Genomic DNA, 23,634 nt, shown 5'->3' on the forward strand with positions numbered 1-23,634 from the left:
CAGCTACAGTAAGCTTCAGATGCAACTGTGAACAGAAGGTAGACCAAAGACGTCTTTGGCTAGTAGCTCCAAGACTTTTGATGTGGATACTGACTTCTGTTTTACCTTTATTATTTATCAGAATGTAATCTATAAAATGTGGATTAAATCTTTGGGAGACACAGATGTGTTTACACAGTCTTCCACTCAACAAGTGGTCACACTGGTGAAACAATAATCCACTGTATTTTGAGCCCTCCTTTATTTGCTGAAATCTTGAGGAGAAACACTATGGGAACTAGAACCAATAATGACATTAGAAACTCACCCTCACTCAGCAGTGAGGTGGAGACGGGCAACCTCGCTCCCAGCTGGACACAAGCCCCGAGAATGCTCAGTAAAAACAGGGCAGGTCTCACAACCTCCATACAGAAAGCACCCGCATCAAAGCCTCCAGCTTTCCAAAGCCAGTTTGCGCCTTCCTTTTTCTAGGATGAAACTGCAAGTGCCTGGGAGCAATATACCGTACCAGAGCCGTGCCTCATGTATTCCTCCTCCACCTAAACGAGCTGGCTGCTCAAGAGTGTTTTTTACCCTAGAAGAGCGGGCCGAATTCTTTCTGCAACAGATGCAAGAGACTATCGCTGCTGGCTATATCCTATCACCGTCTGGCCATATACTGTGAATATACAAAGCGCTGAGTAAGGTCTGCGAGCAACAACCTGCCGCCCCCAGCGCCCAACCGCCCTCGCGCCCAACGGCTCCGCCACAGACGTCACCGCCGCGCGCCGGAAGGCGGGCCTCCCCGAGGCCCCGCCCCCTCCCGCTCTTCCCTCTCCCCCCACCTTCCCGCGGCACCGCGCATGCGCGCCTTCCACGCGGAGCGCCCAGGGCTGGGCCGCCCGCCCGCCCGGAGGTAAGAGCGGCTCCTCCTTCGTCGCGATCCCGCGTGCGGGGCGGGCTGGTCACCCCCCCCCCCCCCGGAGGCCCGCACATGGGCTCGTCCGCGGCCCCCCCCACCCCACCCCCCGGTGATACGGCTCGGGGTGCCTCGCGCAGCCGCTGGGCTGGGGCGGCTGTAGCGCGGCAGCCGCTCGCGCTGCCCCCTGCCGCGGCGGTTGGTGGGGCTCGCGGCCCGGCGGCGGGGTGGCGGTTGGTGGGGCTCGCGACCCGGCGGGGCAGAGGCGGCGTTAAGGCAGCGTTTTGGGTAGGTGCCAGCCAGGCGCTGGGGCGGAGCGGGGCCGCGAGCGGCTCCTGGGGTGGTGGTGCAGGCCTGGGGAAGGGACATACAGCTCTCCCCTCGCTTGGGGGGGGGGCAGTTGCAAGCGTAATCAGATCGCGAGGGAAAAAGAGCCTCTTAATAAACTTCACGAGTGTGTTGCCCGTGTAAGATTTCTGACCGTTACAAACGGGTGAAGGGGTGGTGCTCGCAGAAAAAGCTAGTATCAAAGTACAGCTGTGTGCCTTAAGCATTCATGCCTGGGTCTTCAGAGATTCTTAGAAATCCTCTTGGACGTTTTGTGACCAATGCCTTTGAGAAATCAGGGGTTAGATATTAAAATACGTTTCCTCTTTCACAAAGAGGTGTTAGAATAGGAGATAGTGGTCGTGAGCCATTGAGAAGTCCTTGCTTTGCCATCGTATCTACCTCACCTGGTGTGCATGTGATCGAGGAACCTGTGCATGGCCAGGGAACTAAACTGCTTTCAGTGGGCTGTGAACCAACATCACAGTCCAAATTGTTCTGTTGTGGTTTCAGACGTGTGAAGGCTTCCATGACTTCCCAGAACTAAGGGTTGAGTTGTGTGCAGTACAGACTTAGTGAGCACTGGCCCAGTTTAGAGCGTGACTGATTTAGTTACTCAGGTAAATAAAAGCTTTTCAGCTGGAGTCATACCTTGAGGATGGTTGTTCTTTAGGCAGTAAAAGGTTAAGTTCCTATTAAAAATCAGTAAAACCATGTTGCAACTCTAGGAACCTTGAGAACTTGGAAGTAGTTGTTGCAAGAAGAGCCTGTTTTCTAAAGAGAAGATATAGTTTCCATATACAGGCCATAGCTAAAATAGTTCAGTAACACTCTTTGACAGAAAGGCCGATGATACTTAAAATTATTAAGCAAGAGTAACTTAGTAGTAACTTGGATCTTGTTATGATTCTCTCACTTTGTCACAGCATTCTGACTTCAAACTTAGCTGCTGCTAGCAACTAAGGCACTTTAACTCAGAAATTAAACTTTAGGTTATGCTAATTAAAAGGCCTCATTTTTGAGACACACAGAAATACGAAGACTTGGTTGTGAAATAGTTCAAAATTGAAAGGTGTCTGGAATGTTTCCTAGTTTGAAAAATATAACAATTTTAGTCTAAAATATTTGGATATTGCTAATCCTGTAGCAATGTTATCCTTGCTAAAGAAATGAAAGCATTTAATGCAAGGCTATACTCCAGAATATGAAAAACTTGAACATAAAAGTGCTTTTTAGAGGGTTTTTAGGCTTCTTATCAGAAATGCAGGTGTTCTGAATAATTTGCAGAAATCATACAAACTATTTTCATAAGCACATTTCTCTTTGAAGTGGTTGCAAGATTTTTAGAGTCAGTTCCTCACATGTGCACAGCTGATCTGCTTTACATAGGAAATACCAGCGTTTACCAAAGGGTGGGTTGGTTGGTTTTTGATGGCAGCAGTACAAAAATCATAGGATGTATATGGAATGGTGAACAAAACACAAAAACATCAATTCCTGTAAATAAACAGTGCACTGGACTAGTACTGGTCACTGCGCCTCCAGGTAGATACTGCAGAATCGGAGCTGGAGAAGACAGTACAGAAAGAAGAAACAAAGGTGACTGAGGAGTAACAAGAGAGAGAAGCTTGATATTGTTAAATTTAGAGGTGATGCAAATGAGACATGGTAATATCATGAAAGCTTTGAGGTTGCAGACTTTACTGCTTTTGTTTGTAATTAGTTGCTTTTCTCCATTCTTCATGCAGGCTTGCTATGGGATGTTTTGCTGGACCTTTGTTCGGGAGTACAAACTGCATTTATTTACCTGTTGGCATAGGCAGTGTTCCCCATGCACGGTGTTCTGTATGAACTTCATTTTTCTGTGCTGGGAAATCTGTCTGCCCAGGCCTCTGGTTTCCCTGCTTCGTATATTCTCCCTGTTCTTTGTCCTCCCTTCTGCGTCAGGCTGTGGTCACTGCCATTCCCTTTCTTCCTGTGCCAGGCCAGAATGAATTTCTATTCTGCTCCCAGCAGTGTCCTCTTATTCCATTTTTCCCCTGTGAGAATTCCATGTCCCCAGTCAATTTTTCTATTATTTCCTCACTTCTGTGTTTTTCCACATCCTTTCTCTTTGATGACTGTTTGCCGTCTTTTTGTTATCAATTGTTAAATTCTATTTAGAGGATAGGTAAAGAGAAGAGATTTTCCCCACTGTTTTCTCCTGCATCAAGACTGTTTGCTGATGCCTAGAACGCAACACTGCCATCCCACAGTAATTACATTATGTCCAACCAATAAATAGGTAAATGTACATCTAATAGTTGAACAAAGAGTAAAATGATCAAATAATAGAAAAAAATAGATTGCAGTTGCTGTTCGAAACAGTGGAGGAGGGCACTGCATGAAGCATAAATATAGAAAATTAAATTCCAATGAAAGGAAGTACTTCTTCACACACTGTGGCACTAGTGGCCAAAGGAAACAAATGAGGCCAGCAGTTTACAAAGATTAAAAAAACCCTGTAGCTATATTTCTGGGTGTTTATGGCACTGATACCAGTGGATAGTGGCAGCAAAGTTTGGAAGAGGTAGTAAACTCCATGATTCAGAGTGTATTTCAGCTGTAGCCTGGAGGCAGATTATTTTCTGTTCACTATGAATTTGTTTGGATGGAAGTATTTAGTACTGGTTTGTGTCACGAATGGAAAAAATATTGAAAATGCAGAGGTACTGCGTCTCATCCAGCCTGACAGTGTAAGCTCTTTTACGCAAGTTTTGCTGTACAACAAGTTCTTGCTGGGTATTCTATTTTAGAGAATAGTTTAGACTTAGAAATTTAACACCATTTTAAAGCCTCAGTCTTCAACTGAGCTATGCTAACATACTTGGAATGTGAGAGGTTTTACAAAAACCTCTCACCAGGAAGTGTTCTGGACATACCTAAAGACAGCTAGTTTGATCATCGTACTTGCTGACAGATCTACTGACAGATTTGAGCCAGTGTGTTTTGGATTTGTTCAGGAGAGGAAACGACTATGTCAGTGAAGATGCAGAATCTGGGACAGCTGATGCTACTGCTTGGAGAATAAAAAATGTTTTAGGAATCACGCACATGAAGCTGAAAGTTTAAACCAGAGCTGGTTTATGTGGATATGGATGGGGCTGCAGTGAGTATGGGTTGCTTTAAGCCAAGATGGGATATCTAATTCCTCATGTGATGTCACCCATGGGCTGAAGTGTAACTGAGCTTCAAAAATATTATCCTTCCCTTTAAAATTTGATCTTTAAGAAAGGAGGGAAAAAAAAAAAGAAAACCTTGCAAATCCTCAAAGGCTGAAGAGGATTTATGTTAGTGGCATCAGCAAGAGCCTGATGGCTGTGAGCAGTTTTGTAGGGTTCTTCAGTGCACTTAGGGATGCTGACTGGAGCCTAACTTTGAAGGCAGTATTAAAAATGATTGCTTGGCTGTTGCCAATTTGTAATGCAGTGTGAAGAGTGTATTGCGTAACTGTTGTAGCTTGATGTAGGATAATTTTAAGGGGATCAAGATAAGCTGGTTGGTGTATACTTGGTATTTCATGGTAGTAATGGTAGCTTTTGCAACGGAAATCTTTCTTGTAAACATCATTGTGAGTTGACGTTTCAAGAGCGCTCTGAATGATTGTGCTGGATGTGCTCTCCAGCCGCCCCAAGTTGCCTTGGAGGGTATTAACAGCAAAACAGATCCGTGGACACAGTAATGGTTAGCAGCTAAGTTCTTTTATTATACAGCAATAATGCTGGGGAGTCTCTGTCACAGATCAGCACCTATTGTACTTGGCAGTTTGCAAACATGGAACAAAATGGATTTCTCTGCCTGAAAGAGATCTGTAATCTAAGGGCTTATCGTTATGATTTCTGGTAGCTTTAGCTGTGGTAATTTAAGATGCTTGTTCCTGTTGCTCTGCTAGCCTATTACTGCAACAGTGAACTGCAGTGTAAGAGCAGAAGGGACACGTTCTGCTTCTCTTGCACATCAGGTACGTTCGCTACAGGGTGTGAGTCAGAACTCAAAGGGGGAGGACTAGGCCAGTGCCATTCTTCAGGAGCTGGCAGAGATGGTTTGTTATACTGATGTTGCTAATGCATTTGACTTCAATTTGAGAGAACGTTATATTCCCTAATCAAAAGTTTGTAGGTTTGTTTGGTGTTTTCTTTGCATAGCTATAAATATCCATGAAAAGAAGGAAAGTGAATCTGTGTTTTTTTCCTAAGTAAGTAACATGAAAAAATATAAGATCTGAGCTCAATATGAAGATGTTGAAGGCCGCCTAGCGCGTCAATAGATAAGAGTTAATGTGAATTCTCAATTGTGCCGCAATATTAAGAGGAACTAAGGATGGTAAACTACTATTGTCTTCTGTTTGTGTGCTACGTGGAAATATTTCACATATCACATTTTTCAGCTCTGTCTTCTTAGTGTCTGCTGTTGCCACTTTGATATATGCACGTAGTGTCCATTACTTACTGTATGTGTCTTCAACAAAATCTCATACAGAAGTACCCAGTGCCTAAACAGAGTTTGTATCTTGCAAGATGACAGATACAGGTTTGGCTGAGGGGCGGTGAGGGAAGAGGGGGGCAGAGATGGGAAGGAGAGGTTTGTTTTTAAGCCAGCTGGTGAGGGCTGGCAATTGCTTCCTAAGCCTTGTGTTAAAGCACAGGATATATTCAGAGAGTATTCACAGAGCCACCTGGAAATTGTGCTCTTTCCCTCTTTCCCTTTCTTACCTTTGTACGCCAGTCATGGGCTTGCTCTTGTTGCAATGAGTCTGCAGAGTTCTGCTCTTTCTCCTGAAAGATAAATGCAAAGATTTAGGACAAAGGTCTAACCTTGCTTGTTGTGTTGTGCACAGTCATCTGTTTTTGTTTAAATAAAAACTTCCTCAACCCAGAATTTAGGTGGATCATATATTAGATCAATAGCCACATTAGCACTATGGTAAACTGCTTCTGATTGTCACCCAGTTAGTCCTTTCTATATAGTCTGCAGACGATGACATCTTTTCTCTTTCTCGTTCTTTATCTTCATGTTTGTGTCCTTTGTGTGGCTCGTAATGTCCCATCTTTCTCTCCCTTCCCCTTTTGAAGGCTGAGTGTACTCCTTGCTCTGGTTTGTGCTACATTGACTGGAGAGAAAACAGTATGCTCCTTGTTTTCTAAGCAGAAGTTTACGTAAATGTGGTGATGTTTCTGAATAAGTGAGAATTACCACCTGTGTAAACTCATTTTACAATGTTTTTCTTGATCAGACTTAAATGCAAATAATCGGTTTTCTCATGAAAATAGTTTGGTTTATGACTTACAGTCCTTTTCTTCCTCAAATACTCCCCCCCCTTCCCCCCCCAGGCTGCTTTCCCCAAAGCTGCATGGCATTTTTTTAAGCTCAGGGTTAAAAGGGAAAGTTGTGTCTGGTAGATTGATGTTATGAAGTCATATCACATTTTTCATCACTGTTTGTTCACCTCAGTGTCCTTAATCAAATTAGCCCCTTTTCTCTTCTATTTTATGATTATAGGTTGTGAACTTTCCTTTGCGTTCCCAAAATTAAAGATGGTATGAAGTATTATCATCATGCACACAACCACAAATTATCCTTTCTGTCTTGTTTATCTAGTACTTAATAATGGAAATACTCTTACCCTTATTCCCCCCAGCCTCCCCATTATTAACATGCTTACCCAACAAATATTTTCGTATCCTCACTTATCTGAATATTTGTAATATCCTTAATTTTTTTAAGTGGGATCTCTGTGACAAAATGTGGCCGAGAGTCAGCAAATCCAGCAAAAAAACCCAAACGTAGTAAAAAACCATTTCAGGAACTGAGTAAGTTTCTGCTTGTTCAAAATACATAGAAAACTACTTGTAGAACTTTGAGATAAACTTGTTTGCGGTTTAGTAACATAAGGATTGAGGGCGGTATTGCCTTTAGAGATATATATATCTCTCTCTCTCTCTAATATACGGAGTCACTGATGTGGTCTTAGTTCCTCCCATCTGTGGCGCTGTCATTCTGCAGGTGTGAATGTGCAGCCTGTGTGTTGATTTTGGCAGTGTTTTGCGGAAGGTCTGGCACGCGTATTTTCTAATGTAGTGTAAGTTTATTCTTGTTGATTTAACGTTATCAAAACTATTTTAAGCTATCCGCTGCCTTATTGTTGGCATGTGCAAGCACTGTAACATATCCTGTTCGGAGATTAGTAATGCTGGAACAAGAGTCCAATGAGGAGAGAGTGGTCCCTCTGCAGCGGGAGGAGGAACTCGCTAGTTCCTGTTGAAATGAACAGAAGAGCACAAAAGCTCAAGAAATCGTGCCCCCTCGCTGGGCAGAGGGAGCAGACCTCTCAGCGAGGAGCACCGTACACCGGTTAACCTGCAGCTCTGTCCCACTGAGGGCTGCTGCGTTTTTCCCCTTCCTTGCTACTTGTCAGGGACGAGTAAATACCGCGTGATACGAGGGCGAACTTGATTTTCTGGTTCATGAGACAGCAATAGTAGAAAAATTATTTTGGACTACGTTTGTTATCTTTCTCTCTATCTTCCTTTTCTTCATCTCATCCTTCAGAATGTATACATGCTCCAGTGACTGTTTATCATTGCAACTGCACTAAAATAGCCAGAGTCAGTTGTGAGCAGTAACACATTTCTGCTGCGGGAGTTGGTTGGAGGTTTTTCCTGCTGTTGCCAGTTTTGGCTGTCCTGATAGAGGATGGGAGAAAAGTTGGAATGTATCACTCTGTTCACACACGTCCATCAAATTAAGACCGCAGTAGATTAAGTATTGTAGGTGATGGTAAACATTGAGGATGAGTGTTGGTCTGGATTATCTCTCTCTCCTGTGTGCATAAGTATAGTAAACCTCTGTTGACAGCCACCTTCCAACCAGGTTTAGCTGTATTAACAACTGGTAAAATCTAGTTTCTTCAGTTGCTTTGAATATTTCTTTTTGCTTTATTATATGACTAGAAGTTAACAACAGAGTTGCTGGACTATGACTAAAAATCAACCTAACGAGGCTTATTATAATGCAGGTGGCCAGGACAGAACTGAACACAAACAATATTGTCATTAATAACAGACATGATTGTATTGATATTTCACCTTCCTGTGGGCAGCATCTTGCAAGTTCAGCTCAGCTTTCTTGCTTAGGTGTGCTGCAGCTGACTGAAATGGCCTACACATATGTGAATTTATATGCACATTTGTACATTTATATGTACATTCAACCCACCAAGGTTAGCACTGCAGTTCTGCACTCGGTCTGAAAAACGGCTCTGACCAGTACGAAAGGTCAAGCAGCTGAGTGGGATTGTAATTCTAAACCACGCAAACAGCAGCAGTGAAACTGTGCTTGTTAAATAGGTGATCCTATTTTCAGGGTTGCTCTGGTGCGCTAACAACTGGAGTTGCAGGCAAGCTTGAGTAGAGGAGCTCCACCCATCTTGCTCCTGTTTGACCTCTAGCAGACACAATAAATAGAAACCTCCCTCACACAAACCATGCTCTTGCCAGGAAAAGATCAAATCTTCATCTAAAACAAACTCCAGTGGTGTGACAGATGTTTGCTGTTTCCCTGCCATTTATGCTTGCCATGTGCCATGGTGTTCATAGATCAAATTTTCAAAGTGCAGTTTTTCCAGCTGATGCTCCTGCCCTCTGTACTCAGCAGTTGGGGGTGAGATTATCACAGCGACCCCGAATAAAGGGACTACGGTGATCCAGGTGCTCCTGCTGTTCTTGATAGAGCCCACCAAATGGGCAGGAAAAGGATTTTTTTGTTTTCTCTTCTTTCCTTACAACATTCAAAAAATGGTTGCTCCGTCAGTAGAAGTTGTAGAAAATAACTTGGCTTTAAGTAACATTAATTCCTCTCAAATCATAAATAGCTTATTGTCTTGGGGAGTTAAAGATCTCAGTTGTAAGCCAGCAGCCAGATGTGGCATGGCTACTTCCAGGCCATGGTACCATGGGTGCTGGGATCAGAAAAAGTGTGCTATGGGATTTTTCACATCTTTGCTGATCTCACAGTTACTGTGTGCAGATGTGTCTACAAGATTTTCACAGTATTCTGAAATCCCAGAATAAACTCAGCTTTGTAAAGTTATATTGCAGATTATAATGGCCCATAGAGAATCCAGAAAACTGGATACAGGGTTTACAAGAAACTTCTCGGACAAACTCCTAAATTTAGGATTGGAAGTTAAAACTGATCCTGATGTAACTGGTGCTGCATAACCATTTTAAAGCTGAAGTCATGTCTGCTCCTAAGACAGAACAAGCCATATCCCTTTTTTTAGTGTTCTGCCTGCTACTTGATGTAGCTCCTTATATTGCAATTTATAGAGCAGTTCTTTCAAACATGCAAATAATTTCTTTCTATCACAGACCATAAAAGCTAAATACTGTTTTGAGAGTGCTTCAAGGTTGGGTGCTATTGTCATGCCATTTCTAGATTTCCTTAGTGACATTTTGCACAGCAGTCAGGATGTATCCCTGAAATTGTAGTACCTTTAACCGCTTGACTATTGACATTACCTTCTAGAACTCTTTAAAAGTAGGCATTTCTTATTATGCGTAAGGAATAAATGTTAATACTTCATATTTTAAAATAGTCTTTTCTCTACCTAGAGAGTTAATGAAAATGATTATTAGTTTTGCTCCTTCTTTCCAGATGGAAATGTCAGAAGATGATATTAATATGGAAGATTACCCCACTGAAATCCACGATTATCTCGCAGCATTTGAAAAATCTCTTGTTTCTGTAGATGAGATGCTGGAGACAATGATGTCCGTTTCCAGGAGTGAGCTTCTCCAAAAGGTAAATAATCTTACTTTTGACAAGATTTCTGTTATTAATACAGGAGCACCTGGGAACCCTGACTTAAATAAAGGGGCTTCTTAGGCTAACACTGAACAGACAAATAACAAATATGACACTTCTTACCCTTGATACCTAATATTTGAAATTCTTACACTTCTAGGATATCTAGAGGGTCTTAGAAACTAAACAATGAAATGTATGCTCTTCCAAGCTGAAAAATGATGACCCTAACAGTGAGTCATTTAGGTAAAGGGCATTCTAGCTTATTAGCCTTCCTGGCAGTGCATGCTGAATGCTTTTCCAGAAGGGATAGCTCGTTCACCGTTTTGTCTAAGAGGCCTTTCACAACGAACTTCATGGAATTCAGTTTACCTGGGAAGGATATAAAGGTGAATTGGCAGCAATGAGAACTGATCTTCTGATTCCAGGAGTCTAGACTTGCCGAATTTGGTGCTTGAACAATTGAGCTGTCTCCTCTAGCTATGTTATAAGCAGAAGTCTGCAAAACATTTTATTTATTTATTTATTTATTTTTTCCCCTGGACATAAAGACAGAGCAAGGTACTGCCTAAAGACCTCATACAAGCCTCTCTATCTTTTAACATTTAAAAGCAGACATGTGATTTCTTTCTTTGGGGCAAGAAAAAGCTAAGATATAGAGGAACTTCTTTATCCTCTGAGGATTTCTAACACAAATAAGTTATGAAGAAAACAGTCTTGACAACACCAGTCTTTTGACAGTATCCATGTTAGAACTGGTGAGCTGTACAATGATGTTATCAGAGTTTCTGGAAATCCTATAGGACTAAAACAATAAATTGACTTTGACAGTCAAGGGAAAAAAAGATCTCATTACCTTTCTTCTTCCTTTGCTGTACAGCCCTAAGTATTCCAGCATGCGTTGAACACACGATCTAATACGTGCAGTGTTCGTGTCCGTTGCTTATAGCATACTATACTTACATTTGAGCTTTTAGTTTTTTATGTCTTTAGGGATTTTTTTTCTTCTGATGATAGCAAAAACTGTTCTGAATTAAGTTTTTGTAGAAAAATGGGGACTTCTTCCTGCCCTTTGGAGCAGTAGTCTAAGAGCTACACGCAAAGAGATTTTGTGCTTTTGGCCATATCGGACTGTGATATTTAATATTAAGCTGGGAAAATGATATGAATACTTGGACAGGAGGAAATGGTTCTGTGATGGCAGGGAAGCAGGCATAGACATGGTCTCAGTGAAATTGTGTTGCAAAAATATGCTTGTTCAGTTTGTGGGCAAATGTGTTTGTAACAGATACAATTATAAAACGTGCATACTACTGAATCTGTGTATGTCTTGCTTAAATGTGGCAGTAAATGATTTTTTTTTTTCCATTTTAGTTAGAGCCTCTTGAGCAAGCAAAGCTGGATTTGGTTTCAGCCTATGCGTTAAATTCGATGTTCTGGGGTGAGTATGTGGTGGGAAGAAAATGCAGTATTTATCACAGTCATTTGAACACTAGTTTCTGGACAACTGCAAACGTAAAATAATCATATTCCATAGCCAAATAATTAAAAACTTGTAGTTACCTCGAGAATCAAAATTATTGCTATTCTTAGATCAGGGTAACTGATATTGAAATTCCAAAACAAAAATTGGTAATTACGTAGGCTGATTTTTTTTTTTTTTAATATATATTTTTTTTTTCCTATTTTTTTTTTTTGGTACCTGCATCAGGATGTTTCTCTTTGCCTTGGGAGTCTTTTCTGTCCTTCTCATAGGGACAGAAAATCTAACCATGCTAGATTTTTAACTGCAATATTTGATCAGGAATAGTTCAGTAGTTTCAGATACTACTCAGTACAGGTAACGCTTATTAACGGTGTTATGTGGAAACTACAGTCTGCCTATGTGACTGATTAGTTGGGCCCTTAGTCATCACAGCCTTCCTTTCAATGAAACATGTTTTCCTCTCTTAGTGTACTTGGCTACTCAAGGAATAAATCCAAAGGAGCATCCAGTGAAACAAGAACTGGTAAGATTCTTGCACTGTTTGCATTGCAATGTTGTACTTACCCAGGGCAGTAAACTCTTGTATAAGTAAACTTGTATTTAAATCTACATTTAAAAATGGATGTGTTGCCATAATAGCATGCATATACTACACGGTGTTATATAAGTGCCTATTCATATGGTCTGCTGGGTTCTTTCTCTAAATTAAGAAAGTCATATTTTTAGTTCCAAACAGCACTGTTTAAAGCAAAGTTGTAGAGCCTGCTGAAATTGGAAAAGAACAAGAAGATAAATGGTGTCATCTTATCTTTCCTTTTCCCCACCTTTGTTTGAGAAATGGATTCTGAACAGAGCAGCTTTTCACTTGTTTGTTGAATGGAAAAATGTTACATGTCTGATGATAATTTATAACTTCCAGTATGGTGTTTTTTCTTATAAATACTTGGAATCATGTTAATCTCTAAGGCTGCCTTTTCTTACTTTTGTATGACTCTGAAAGTATAGTGTGGTTGATTTACTAGCAAAGATGGGAAAGAGCCCCCCTCCCCCTTCCAAGTGCTCCATTAATTCATTTTCTCAGCAGTAAAGAATTCAGTTCAGCAACAAAGCTAAAAGCTTTTTTGGCACCAGTTGTATGTGTTTTGTCCAGTAATTCTGCATTAGTGACATATTTACAACCTATAATAAATCTTTTAGGTTTGTCTTTATATTCCATTTAGATGCATGACTACAGTATAGAAGGTATGCTATCTTGAAAATTCTGCTGACTTAAAAAAATCAGATCATTTAGCCTGAAGAAAAAATAGAAATCAAAACTTAATAGCAGCCCATTTTAATTCCTTTATAAATGAAAATATTAAATCTGGGCAATCATAAAATACTTGGCTTAAACATAATCCTTACGTAACTAGGGGTATGAAAGATAGGACTGAAAAATATGTAAAGCTAGTCTGAATAACAAAAATACTTCTATTTTTAATTTTATGTTTTTTTCAGTAGTCTAGACTGTAGTGTATTAAAAAATGGATCAGTTAATATTTCATGAGGTTTCAGTTTCTTGTTTGTCCTATAGTATATAGTATATTTTGGTATATAGCTATACCAAAAAATAAGCTGTATCTCACCTGCTTTAGATATTTTATGGCATTTTACTTCACAATTGCCAGTGGTTTTAACTCTGAAGAATGAATGAACGATCATAGGCTAGATTCTTATCCAGTTCTCTTTTTCTTTTATATGTATCAAGGTGAATGAATGCATGTTGCTTCCTTCCAGGAGCAACATGATATTCATATTATTCATGTGGAAGGGACTTAAAAAAGATTGCTCTGTTGCGATTTTTTTGTTTTTAGAATTGCTGTCCTTGTGTACATACTGGGAATATATAGGGATTCAAATTGCATTAATAAAACTCGCATTCAAGCCATCAGAGTTCATTTCTTTTGTCATGTTGTTGATGTTTCTGTCAGCTCTTTTATCCAATGTTGATACGTGTAGGTTTACCATCTGTTGTCATTAGCCATCTAAGTCAAAACCAAAGAAATACTACAGCATATCATGATTTCAGACACTGTAAAGCTCTCCTAGTTAAAGCTATCTTTTTGATACAGAAAAAGTGGCCAACATTTTGAAAAATCAGTTGCTTATAAGGGTGGCTATAGAGAAAGAAAAATTAGTTCTGTAGTTTAGAACTTAAGTTCCATATTCAAAAAAGGTGTCAGTGGCGCTGTGAGAAATGTGTGGGTTACATATTATCAACATGCACCTAGTTATATCAGTATCCATATATGTTTTGTTAATCCACATTTATAATTAGGGTGTCAGGTAAAGTACTGTATATGTGTTACTGCTGTTTATTGTTTGTATTACAGTAACACTTAAAGGCCTTACAGTTCAAGGCCATATTGTGCTAAATATGTAGGTGTGAAATCTATCAAACTAACTTCTATGTATTTTTTCAGAATTACTGTAAGTATCCTTTATAGTCAGTGGAGAGAAACAGGCACTTAACAGAGGGTGACTCCCATCTTAGAGGAGTTGAGTTACCCTCTCCAAGTAATTTTCTTTATTGATTGCACCAGTGACTGAGGATGAGTAGGTGCAGAGTGAGGGTGTTAAGCTGGAAGGGTATACTTCAGCAGGGGTGAATCCAAGCTTAGACACCGAATTGCTGTGGTGAGGAGAAGGAAAAGTATTTCCTCATTTTTTGGAATGGCAGTAGAAACAGGCTTTTTGTTATTTGTGGTCATAAAAGGAGCCTCTGGTGCAGCTGGAAATTCATCAGGCTGCTTTAGCTAGTTTGAGGGGACTTACCAATGAACCAGTTCAGGATCTTAACCACAGGACTTCTGTGTAGTTGCATATTTAATGCTTGTAATGTCTTTGATTTTGTTAAAGATGCTTTTTGGTTTTACCTGGATATTCTGTAGACTGACATATTCTTCTATAAATATATCAAATATCCATTGAAATAACTGATTTCATTTTGCCATCTTTATTTAGGCCAAACTCCAAATTGAGTTTACTATTTTGCTTTTCTTAATTTTGCAAGATAGGAACAATTCTCTTGCTCACTGTAGATGAAGTCCTATAAAGATGGAGACTCTACATATTTTTATGATAGTGGATGTCATACAGATATTAGTACAGTAACTACCTGTGATAGAAAATCTAGAAGGAAAGCCTCAAGTTTGCAAAGAGCCTGATATAAATTTAACGGAAATCTTTAAATTCAGATACTGTTTTTCCTATGTATTATAGAAATGTGCAGCAATGTGGAGAACTTCTCATTGGTTTTGTTTTAGCAGCAATCTTGCGAGAACAACATGAAATATATTGTACTTTTTCTTTTCTTTTTTTTTTCCTAGGAGAGAATAAGAACATACATGAACAAGGTCAAAGAAATAGCAGACAAGAAAAAAGCATCCAAACTTGATAAAGGAGCAGCTTCTAGATTTGTAAGAAATGCACTCTGGGAACCAAACCCTGAAAATGAACCTACCTCCAAAACTCCTGCTAAAGCAAAAAAGAGAAAGATGGACTAAATTTTTATTTCCCCTTATATAAATCAGGGATGACTAGAATTTTTAAAATGTTTTGCACACTATATGCGTCTTATAGAGGTGCAGTATAGCAACATCTTGGTTAGGTTATACTGAAAATGTTTTATGGGACTGTATTTTGTCCAGAACACTGGTCACTGAGGTCATCACTTTATATCTGAAAGTGCTATTTGATGCTAGAAAATTAACACTTCATTCTCCAAATGATAATGAATATCTTGCTGATAATATATAGTAGGTATGTTTTGCTTTTAATGCCTAGGAATTCCTTTTTTTTTTTTTTAAGTGCTGAATGATTTACACAATTTTTACATGTATTTAACATCCTAAATATTAAAACAGTATCAAACAGTGCTATCCAGTCTGTGGTGTTTATATAAAGAGCCATGTTTACTTTTTCATTACATTGCTGTATGAAATGCTGTGTTTGTAGAGTTTGGTAAGACTTATTCACCATGTTAAACTCTTTCCTTTTCAGCCTCCGAACCGGAATGCAACAGAAGTAAGGGTATATATGGCATGCCTTTGAGAAAACAGAATTTCAAGGGCCACAAGAAAAGAGCCAGAATTCCACTTTAAGCCCCTGTGTCTAGTCAGTGGAAAGAACAGATACCTTGGAAGGGTGATCTGTAGGGCCAAAATGAAGGAGCAGGCTGGGGACAACAGTTAGGAAATATAACGTGCAGGAAATGGGTTGGAATTTTGACTGGCTGTGCTTGTCCCTTACTGCTGGCACTGGTAAGATGGAGATGAGGGGAATGTGGTCATCCATTGCTTTCCCCAGTGCGGGTTTCAGAAATAGCATTCTCTGATGCAGTAAGAAGCTTTGTCATTTAGGAGAGGAGGTGCGTTAGTTTCTTTGAGAGAAGATGTGTGTGTGTGTGTGTGTGTGTGTGTGTATATATATATATATATATATATATATATATATAAAGTACACTGCAAATCAAAATTCAAGTATCAAACCAAAAGCTGTCTAGCAATTAGCAGTACCCTAACTAATTATGAAGAAAAGATAAACAATTTAGTTCACCAGAATACAGTTTGGGTAGCAATCTACAAAAGCAGCTTGGGAAATGTAGTTAGTGTGAAGGATCTAGACAATACTAGATGGTTAATTTATAGTTTAATAAATCTAGTACATCTACAATACCACAAGTTGAATGATCTGCAATGGACTGGTACTGATGAGGTGCTAAAATGATTCATCATTGACAACTCAAAAATACATATTTAAAGTTAAAGAGTAAAGTTTACTAAAAAAAATAATTGTGTATCTCTGGAAACTTTTCCAGTGACAGGTATGAATTTACACATTTTTGTTTAATAAACTCCTTGAACAAATAGTAATTCCTTCAGTCCAGCTAACAAAAATCTTGCAGGTGTAGACGTTCATCTAAGTGCATAACTTCGCTGTTTCAAAACCGCAGGACTTCTCACACGAAGTATGCATGTCAAAGGCCCATAAACATTTGCTAGATGACAGCTAAAATGAGAATGCCTCTTTCCTACATGTTAATGTCATAGTTATGCCTAACAAAAGTGCTGCTAGGAGTCTTCTTCTTGGGCTTAAGGTTAAACCTGAGAAACCTAACAGATATTCTTGACCAAGGACAGTAGTGCTCTTGTAAAGCAGTTCTTTTTGGTGTGCTCAGTTGGTTTGGGCAGAGTTTATTTGGAAGTCTGTATGTCCTGTCATGTACCCTTTGAACATGACGCTGCAAATGATGGCTGTGGACTATTATAAACAGACTTTTGGACTTTGCATGGGTGTAGAGGTCTGCATGTGCCAGGCTTGGTCTTTGAAATGTCAGTCTCAAAACCATGAAGTTTTACTTCTGTGTGAGATGGTGGATAGTCATATAAGAAACAGAGGTCTGCACAGACCTGGGCGATGCACACATTTTGGATCACTTAACAGTTGTCCCTAGTTAATCCCTGTGTAAAAAAGAGCCTCTGAACTAACTGGGAAGACAACAGCATAAAAAGCAGTCTGAAGTGGCACAAAAAGCATTTATATATGGATATTCTGGAAGGTGATGTCTTAAACTTAGAGGCGTTGTCTTGAAGAAACAAGTAGCTTGGCATGTATTTACACATAGTGCTGTTCCTTAAAACGGAGTTGCAGGATGTTTCCATTACATTATGCTTCAGTTATAACCTTTGTTTTAAAAGGATAATTTCTAAAAAGGACCATAATTCAATGTTCAGTAATGTACACAGATTGCATTGGTAAATGTTTACACAAGAATAACTTGAGGCTATAAAGTGTATGGAGATAGCAGTCAGTCTTTGGTATAATTAACTACACACAGGTAGTTGGCAGTTGTGGAAGGGCAGTTGATACATATGTAACAAATACAACTTTGTAAGCTTTTAAGGCTTGTATCTTTAGTATGGTTGTTTTGGTGACTAAGGCTGGTTTGTGGCTTTTCTTTTTTTAATATAAAGAAAATAACCCAGACAAATCCCCCACAAACTGAGGAGCAACACCATGTGCATCTTGTTCAGTAACAGTCCTATCAGAGGCCTGAAATACAAGATCAGGAGTGCTAATTGTTTTTTATATTACTAGAGTGTTTTTGGAACATCTAAACTTCAAGATAGGTATTTAACTTTACTGAGGTCTCCAGTATGAAGTGACCTGACCAAATGTTGTTAGTGAAAGTTCCTCCCTGGAAAAGCTATGTGAGTACTGGAATGAAAAGTACCTCACAACTTTCCTGTCTCAAAATCAGAGGCCATTGAGAGGAATGGTTCTTGTAGCGGCTGCGTGCATAAATGGGCATAAGCCATACTTGGCATGCCATACTATGGCATAAGCCCTACAACTCTACAGGCGAAATGGGGGGGAGGAGGGGAGCTGGAAAGAAGGGAAAACATTGGGTGATTTCTAGTCCCATTGCTGTATGTGCTGAAATTAAGTGCAGAAATACCAATTCTGCACTCATATATGCTAACGTAATGCAAAGCATTGCCATTGTAGTAGTAAATTGTTAGTAAATAAAAGTACTAATGAACTTAAGATATTTAAAGAGAACATTAAGGTATGTTTGGCTCCTCCCTGCTTTGTCTTGATTTTGCTAGAAATATATTAAGGGGTAATTAATATTAGTTAGAAACATCACCTAAGAGAAATACTAACGAAATTGCTGTTTCTGAGAATATTTTTAGCTAATGCAATGAGAAAAGTGTGTAATACTCTGATTTATGGTAGAAATATGTATGTAGTGGGACTTATTAGAGGCTGATCAATGATGTCAAAATTAGAAGGTTTTGTGTTTAAGTTTTTAAGTTTAAAAGTGAAAACAGTATCAGTATTTATTTTGTCAAAGTTAAGGCTGTTAATAGCTGTTCTTCTGACTTTTTGCTTTCTAGCCTTTGTACCAAGAAGGCGATGATACGATTTAGAGCACAGGAAGCTAGCAGCCATAATGAATTTGATATGAGGTTGCTGGAGGAATTTCCCAAGCTTACAAAAAACCCCCCAAAACTTTAAAAGAGAAATGAAAATACAACTCAAGTTTTTAAGCCACGCTCGTGGTAGCATTAAATAACTACATTAAAATAGCAAACAGCTCTTGGGGGCGCCAGAGAAGCTCTGTGCTTGGCATGGTTTGGAGTTCATTATATGGTAGGGGTTTGACTCAATCTGCTTTAAAGTCAGTGGAAGATTTTCCACTGATATTAATGGACTTTGCCCCTTGAATTATCTTGGCAGCAGATAGCTTCATTGAAGTGCTACAGTTGGATGTGAAAAGTAAATTACTCAGTTATCAAATTGATGGCTCAGGACTTTACAGTAAGTGTCTAGCCTACTATTCAAAGTATTTTTTCAGTCAGTGAATCATCTTTTTCTTAGATGCATCCTTAACTATCTAATGAAAGATTTTTTTCCCCCTCCTCCTATATTTCTCAAAGAATATCACAGGGAGAATAACCCAATGTCATTAACTGTCCCAATGGTGTAAAGAAATTTTAACAGCATAAAATGGAAGTCTCTGGCCTTAGAAATTAGGGTCCACTCCCAGTTGTGTAAAGTTGCCACAAGTCTACTCCTAGAAGAAATCTCTCTCTTCCTCTCTCTCCCTCTCTCTCCGTCAGAGAGTTTACTGTGGTTGCAAACAAACGAGGAATCATACTAGAACTTAAAATTCCCACTCTTACTAACCATGACTACTTGGGAAGCCAACACAATACTGGTTGTCATTTCTACTGCTTCAGTGGTCTGCCGTCAGAGAACTGATGCTTCTTTATACAAAAGTGGATATTTTATTAAGTCATCCTTATTTTTCCTGGCTTTGAAAATCAAAACTACCATGAAGCCTTGTCAAAAAGTTAGTGTAACAGTTTCATTAGAAATCCCGTCAAAACAGTTATATGATATGATAAAGGTTGAAGAAGATTTTAGTTGCCTAGGTATAAAAATTAACTTAATTTTCTCAGAATTAGGAATTTTCTTGGAATTAAGAGGGAGATCAAACCCCACTTTTTAACTGGTGGGCTGAGATCATTATAACTGCAGAGGGAATTCCAGGTCTCCATGGTAAATGACAGGCTTTTGGTTCTGCAACCCCAGAAGAGACCTTGGTTACCTGGATTGAGGTTTTGGTCAGCTGTTGGCTACAGGAAGGCTTTCAGAAGTCACAAACAGCAAACTCCAGTCTGCAACTGGAAACCAAAGTGGAGGTACATTGGTGGTATATGGCTGGTTAATAATGTTTAACTGCTTTGGAGTGTTAAAGTCTAAGGAAACAATAGCAAACCATTTTTGATGCAAATCAAGTTGAAGAAAAATTAACTTCAGCTAAATATTTTTATCATCTGCAAGTCTGAATATAATTGGAGAAATGATCTTGAGGCTTTGCAGAGATATTCTGCTTCTCCAACAGAGTGAATCTGTCAAATTTCAAGCCAAACTAACTTTCCGGACTAGAGGGCCAAAATAACTGAAACTGGTTGCATCTCAAATATGGAAAGATTATTCCTTTGTCATAAATTGAGATGTAAAAATGTCAAAACAGGGCATTTGTTAAAAAGACTACACATATATGTCTCTTAGTTTCAAGTTTACTTGCATGTAATTTAAAAAAAAATGGATTAGGCTTTAGCAGTTTAGGGGAAATAATATATAAAACAAAGCCAGTTGTTATTTTGGAATCATCTATGACACTTGTGAGGAAAAAAATGCATTAAACTTCTGCACTGTGACACTGTAGGTTTTCTTTTTGCTAATTCGCTTTGAATGTTATTCCTTGCAGAAAGAGTTCCAGAGCCTGCTTGAATGCTTGTGTTTTGCAGATCGCTCTTACTTTCCTCGGCCAAAGTAGTATGTCTTTTTTCAATTTCTGCTTTCCAATGTGAGGTACTTGTAATATTTTACTGATAGACCTAATGATTTGCCTTTTGCTGATTTCTAACCTTCCCTGTAGGAGAAGATTAGAGATCTGTGGAATACTTACTGCTGGTGATCTAAGAAGCAGACCTTGTACTGCTCAGTTTTCATCAGCTGTACCAAAGGGAAAAGAGCAAAAGCTTGTTTTTACTACTAAGCTGAGTGAATATGGCATGGAAATCTTGTAATGGCAAGGTATCAATTTTGTAAAGTGATATATTTCAGAGGGGTTACTAAATTTGACTGTGAATAAAAAGCTTTATAAATGGAACATTTAAGAGGCTATCTTTTACTTTTCAGTGTAGTGTTGCCTTGACATGCATCATTTCAATTTGGCAGCCCCAGCAAATGGATGGAAGCAATTCAGTATGATAATTCAGTATTGCCAAGAGGCTTCTTCTCAATCTAGTGCGGACACATTCCATGGTGGAATTTAAAGCCTATATTAAGTGATAGAAAATGGGTCTAATTCAGCACTTTGTTGTTCCAGCTTTACACTAAGACAGCCGTGATTTCAAAGGTACTTAAACTAGATATCCAAAGAGTAGATCAACAACATGATTTTCAAGCTAAGGATCACTCAAATTCATGGTGATATGTCTTGAACAGCAATGATTCAGAATAGGCAGGAAAGAAATGAAACTCAGCTGTACTTGCAAATGGACTGTAAAATAAGTAGGAGTTCTAGGGGCGTTCTTAGCTGTTGTTTACCAGCACAATCTGTTAAAATAAATGGGCAGTTGCTGAGCTACACCACCGAAGTTGGCCAAAAAAGTAGCAGTTTTTGATGTTCTCCCATTTGATATGAATGCTCATTTTCATGAACATGTTTCAGATTGTATTTTCTTCTTGCAGTTTTCTAGTATGTTTATGTTTCTTTGTCACTTGAGTGTTTGTGGCCTTGTGGGAACAAATTAGTCATTGTTTAAAGCCACAAAGTCACTGTCCCCATTATTAAAAGGTGAGAGATAGAAATGCCTAGTAATAAACATTGTCAAGTAGGATAGCATAAACAGTCTTTTTAATTTGTTGCCGCGGGCTGAAAAAACTACTCTCCAACTCCTGTGCAAGACAAAACATGTTTTCTCATGCAATGTTTCCATGGAGAGAGTGTTTTCTCAAGGCAGTTAATTGCATGAGGTACTGTTCGTGTATGTACACATTACACATCCACGTAAACGTTACATATCTCCTGCAAGGCAGTAAGTTCCTCTCTCAGTGTATATCTGAATCGAAAGTGCATGGTAATGAAATGCCACTGTCAGAGACTGCAAATAACATCATAAGTTTAATTCTCTATTCCTTTATGGCAATTTAACTCATGATTTCATCAGACTTTCAGTAGCAAAAGTCCAGCACTAAAAACCAGAGAATATGGCCTTACATAGGTATGAACATGTATATCCATTATGTAATGAAAACAGCACTAAAATCTAGCCGATTCTAAAAAGTCACTGATCTCCAGTGAAGTTTACTTGACCGTTACTTAAGGGCCACTTCCTTGCTACATAGACAGCAATTGTTAAGCTTTGTTTACCCTTTATTATATACAGGCCTTACTACTGATACTTGCACGAAGTGCCTCAACTTTTTATTTTAATGTTCTGTTTCCAGATGTTTATTACTTTGCCAACTTTTAACTATTTGCATTGGATTTTTTCATGTTTGGTCTCTGCCATGGCTGTTTTTGTCTTTTTTTCCTGGAAAGGTTGAGCAGTTATTCTTACAGTTATTCTCAAGAACATGGTTCGTAAAGTATAGGTTGCTTTGCCAATGTTAGCTAAGACTTCTGACCATGTTTTTCTAAAGGTTGTAACCCTCTTTCATTGAGGTAAAAACTTGAAATGCATAGTCTGGAGAATAAAAAGAAAAGTTATCCCAGTGAAAATCTGTCCGGATTAGGGCTCTACAGAAAACGCAGAAAACTGCGTAATAGACATTGGCCCTTAGTTTGCTGTATGTTCTAGCTTTCCCATACATGCTCATCGGCATTAGTGAGCCCCCAGCACAGTTTTGAAGCCACAAGGAGCTTAGGGAGGAATATGGGCTCTGCAATTAAAGTCAGTTTATCATGGATGATGACATGGTGCTGTAACATACTATATTTGCAGAACTGCGGATCTGATACAACTTTATTGATAACTTTTTTGTGTTTCAGATTCTAAAATGAAAGTTGATGGAGCCTAAGGATGCTCTCAGATATAAATGATTAATTTATGCTACGATCACTCTGGAGTTCCTTATTTCAACTTCACATCAGTTTAACTAAATAGAATTCATTCAAGTGTGTCACCTTCCTAAGAGGTAAGTTCAGTGAAAGAGTACTTCTTTTCACTGTTTGGTTTAAATCTGTGGAATGTATTAGAAATCTGAAACTTAAGTAGTTTGTCACAGCTCAAACCATAATGAAAAGAAGAGTTACGTGTGCTGGTCTGGTTATTTTTTCAAAGCTATGAAGCTGCTCCAGGTTTGAGCTAGTGAAATGGAGACTGCAGTCTGGTTCATTTAATGTATTCTTTATAGAGATGCTCTTGGGCCATATAGAATGAAATATCCTATTTTCTGGAAGTCAGTCATATCATTAAAGACTAAGAACTCAACCTCATTCCTTATATAGGATTACACAAAAGGACTGTGGTAGATAAATGAGTCATTTCTGGGCATAGGTTAATATTTCTAGATGTAGCTGTTCCTTATTGTGCCCTTTGTCTTTTTTTCTTGAAGCCAAGGCAAACTACCCAGATTGAGATTTGGCCCACTTAAAATGCTTAACAAGAACAAAATAAGCTTGAAAGAACTTCTCCCTTTTTCTCTCCTGCCACCCAGGTGAGTTGTACTATCAGAAAAATCCAGGGGAAGATCTGGCCCTTAGATTTACTTGCACAGATTTTTGGAAGGTGAACAGGCCAGATTCTGACCTTACCTACAGTGACTTCTGAATTTCAGTACAGCAAAGAGTCTCCTGACCCCATGGCACTTCCATTCCCATCACAAATAGCCAAGACATAATTGAGCCAGGCCTTCAGTTAATGTACAGTGTTAAGCTCATTTGCATCCAAAGAGGATCAGAGGTTCAAAGTCATTTAACACAAGGCATGTATTAGGTGGACTGCTGGCCACA

At 39.1% G+C, this 23,634-nt stretch overlaps 1 protein-coding gene and 1 long non-coding RNA gene across 4 annotated transcripts; both read left to right on the plus strand.

Moving 5' to 3' along the window:
• The first annotated feature begins 825 nt into the window (after nt 1–825).
• Nucleotides 826–15,471, plus strand: C1D (C1D nuclear receptor corepressor). Of its 3 annotated transcripts, none has more exons than XM_067292767.1 (5): nt 826–895; nt 9,920–10,066; nt 11,444–11,510; nt 12,023–12,078; nt 14,924–15,471. In XM_067292767.1, exons 2-5 carry the CDS (start codon nt 9,920–9,922, stop codon nt 15,098–15,100), a joined length of 447 nt encoding a protein of 148 aa, XP_067148868.1. In that variant the 5' UTR covers nt 826–895; the 3' UTR covers nt 15,101–15,471. The 3 variants fall into 3 exon arrangements, with proteins under 3 accessions (XP_067148868.1, XP_067148869.1, XP_013817290.1); XM_067292768.1 differs by lacking the exon at nt 826–895 and adding an exon at nt 1,014–1,096; XM_013961836.2 differs by lacking the exon at nt 826–895 and adding an exon at nt 2,854–2,874.
• A 4,876-nt stretch (nt 15,472–20,347) lies between these two features.
• Nucleotides 20,348–23,350, plus strand: LOC136991654 (uncharacterized). The gene is made up of 3 exons (XR_010883860.1): nt 20,348–20,447; nt 22,672–22,817; nt 23,238–23,350. It is a non-coding gene; the product is annotated as an uncharacterized lncRNA (long non-coding RNA).
• The last annotated feature ends 284 nt before the right edge of the window (nt 23,351–23,634 follow it).

This window comes from Apteryx mantelli, chromosome 3 (assembly GCF_036417845.1).
Source record: "Apteryx mantelli isolate bAptMan1 chromosome 3, bAptMan1.hap1, whole genome shotgun sequence".
In the NCBI taxonomy this organism is placed as follows: domain Eukaryota; kingdom Metazoa; phylum Chordata; class Aves; order Apterygiformes; family Apterygidae; genus Apteryx; species Apteryx mantelli.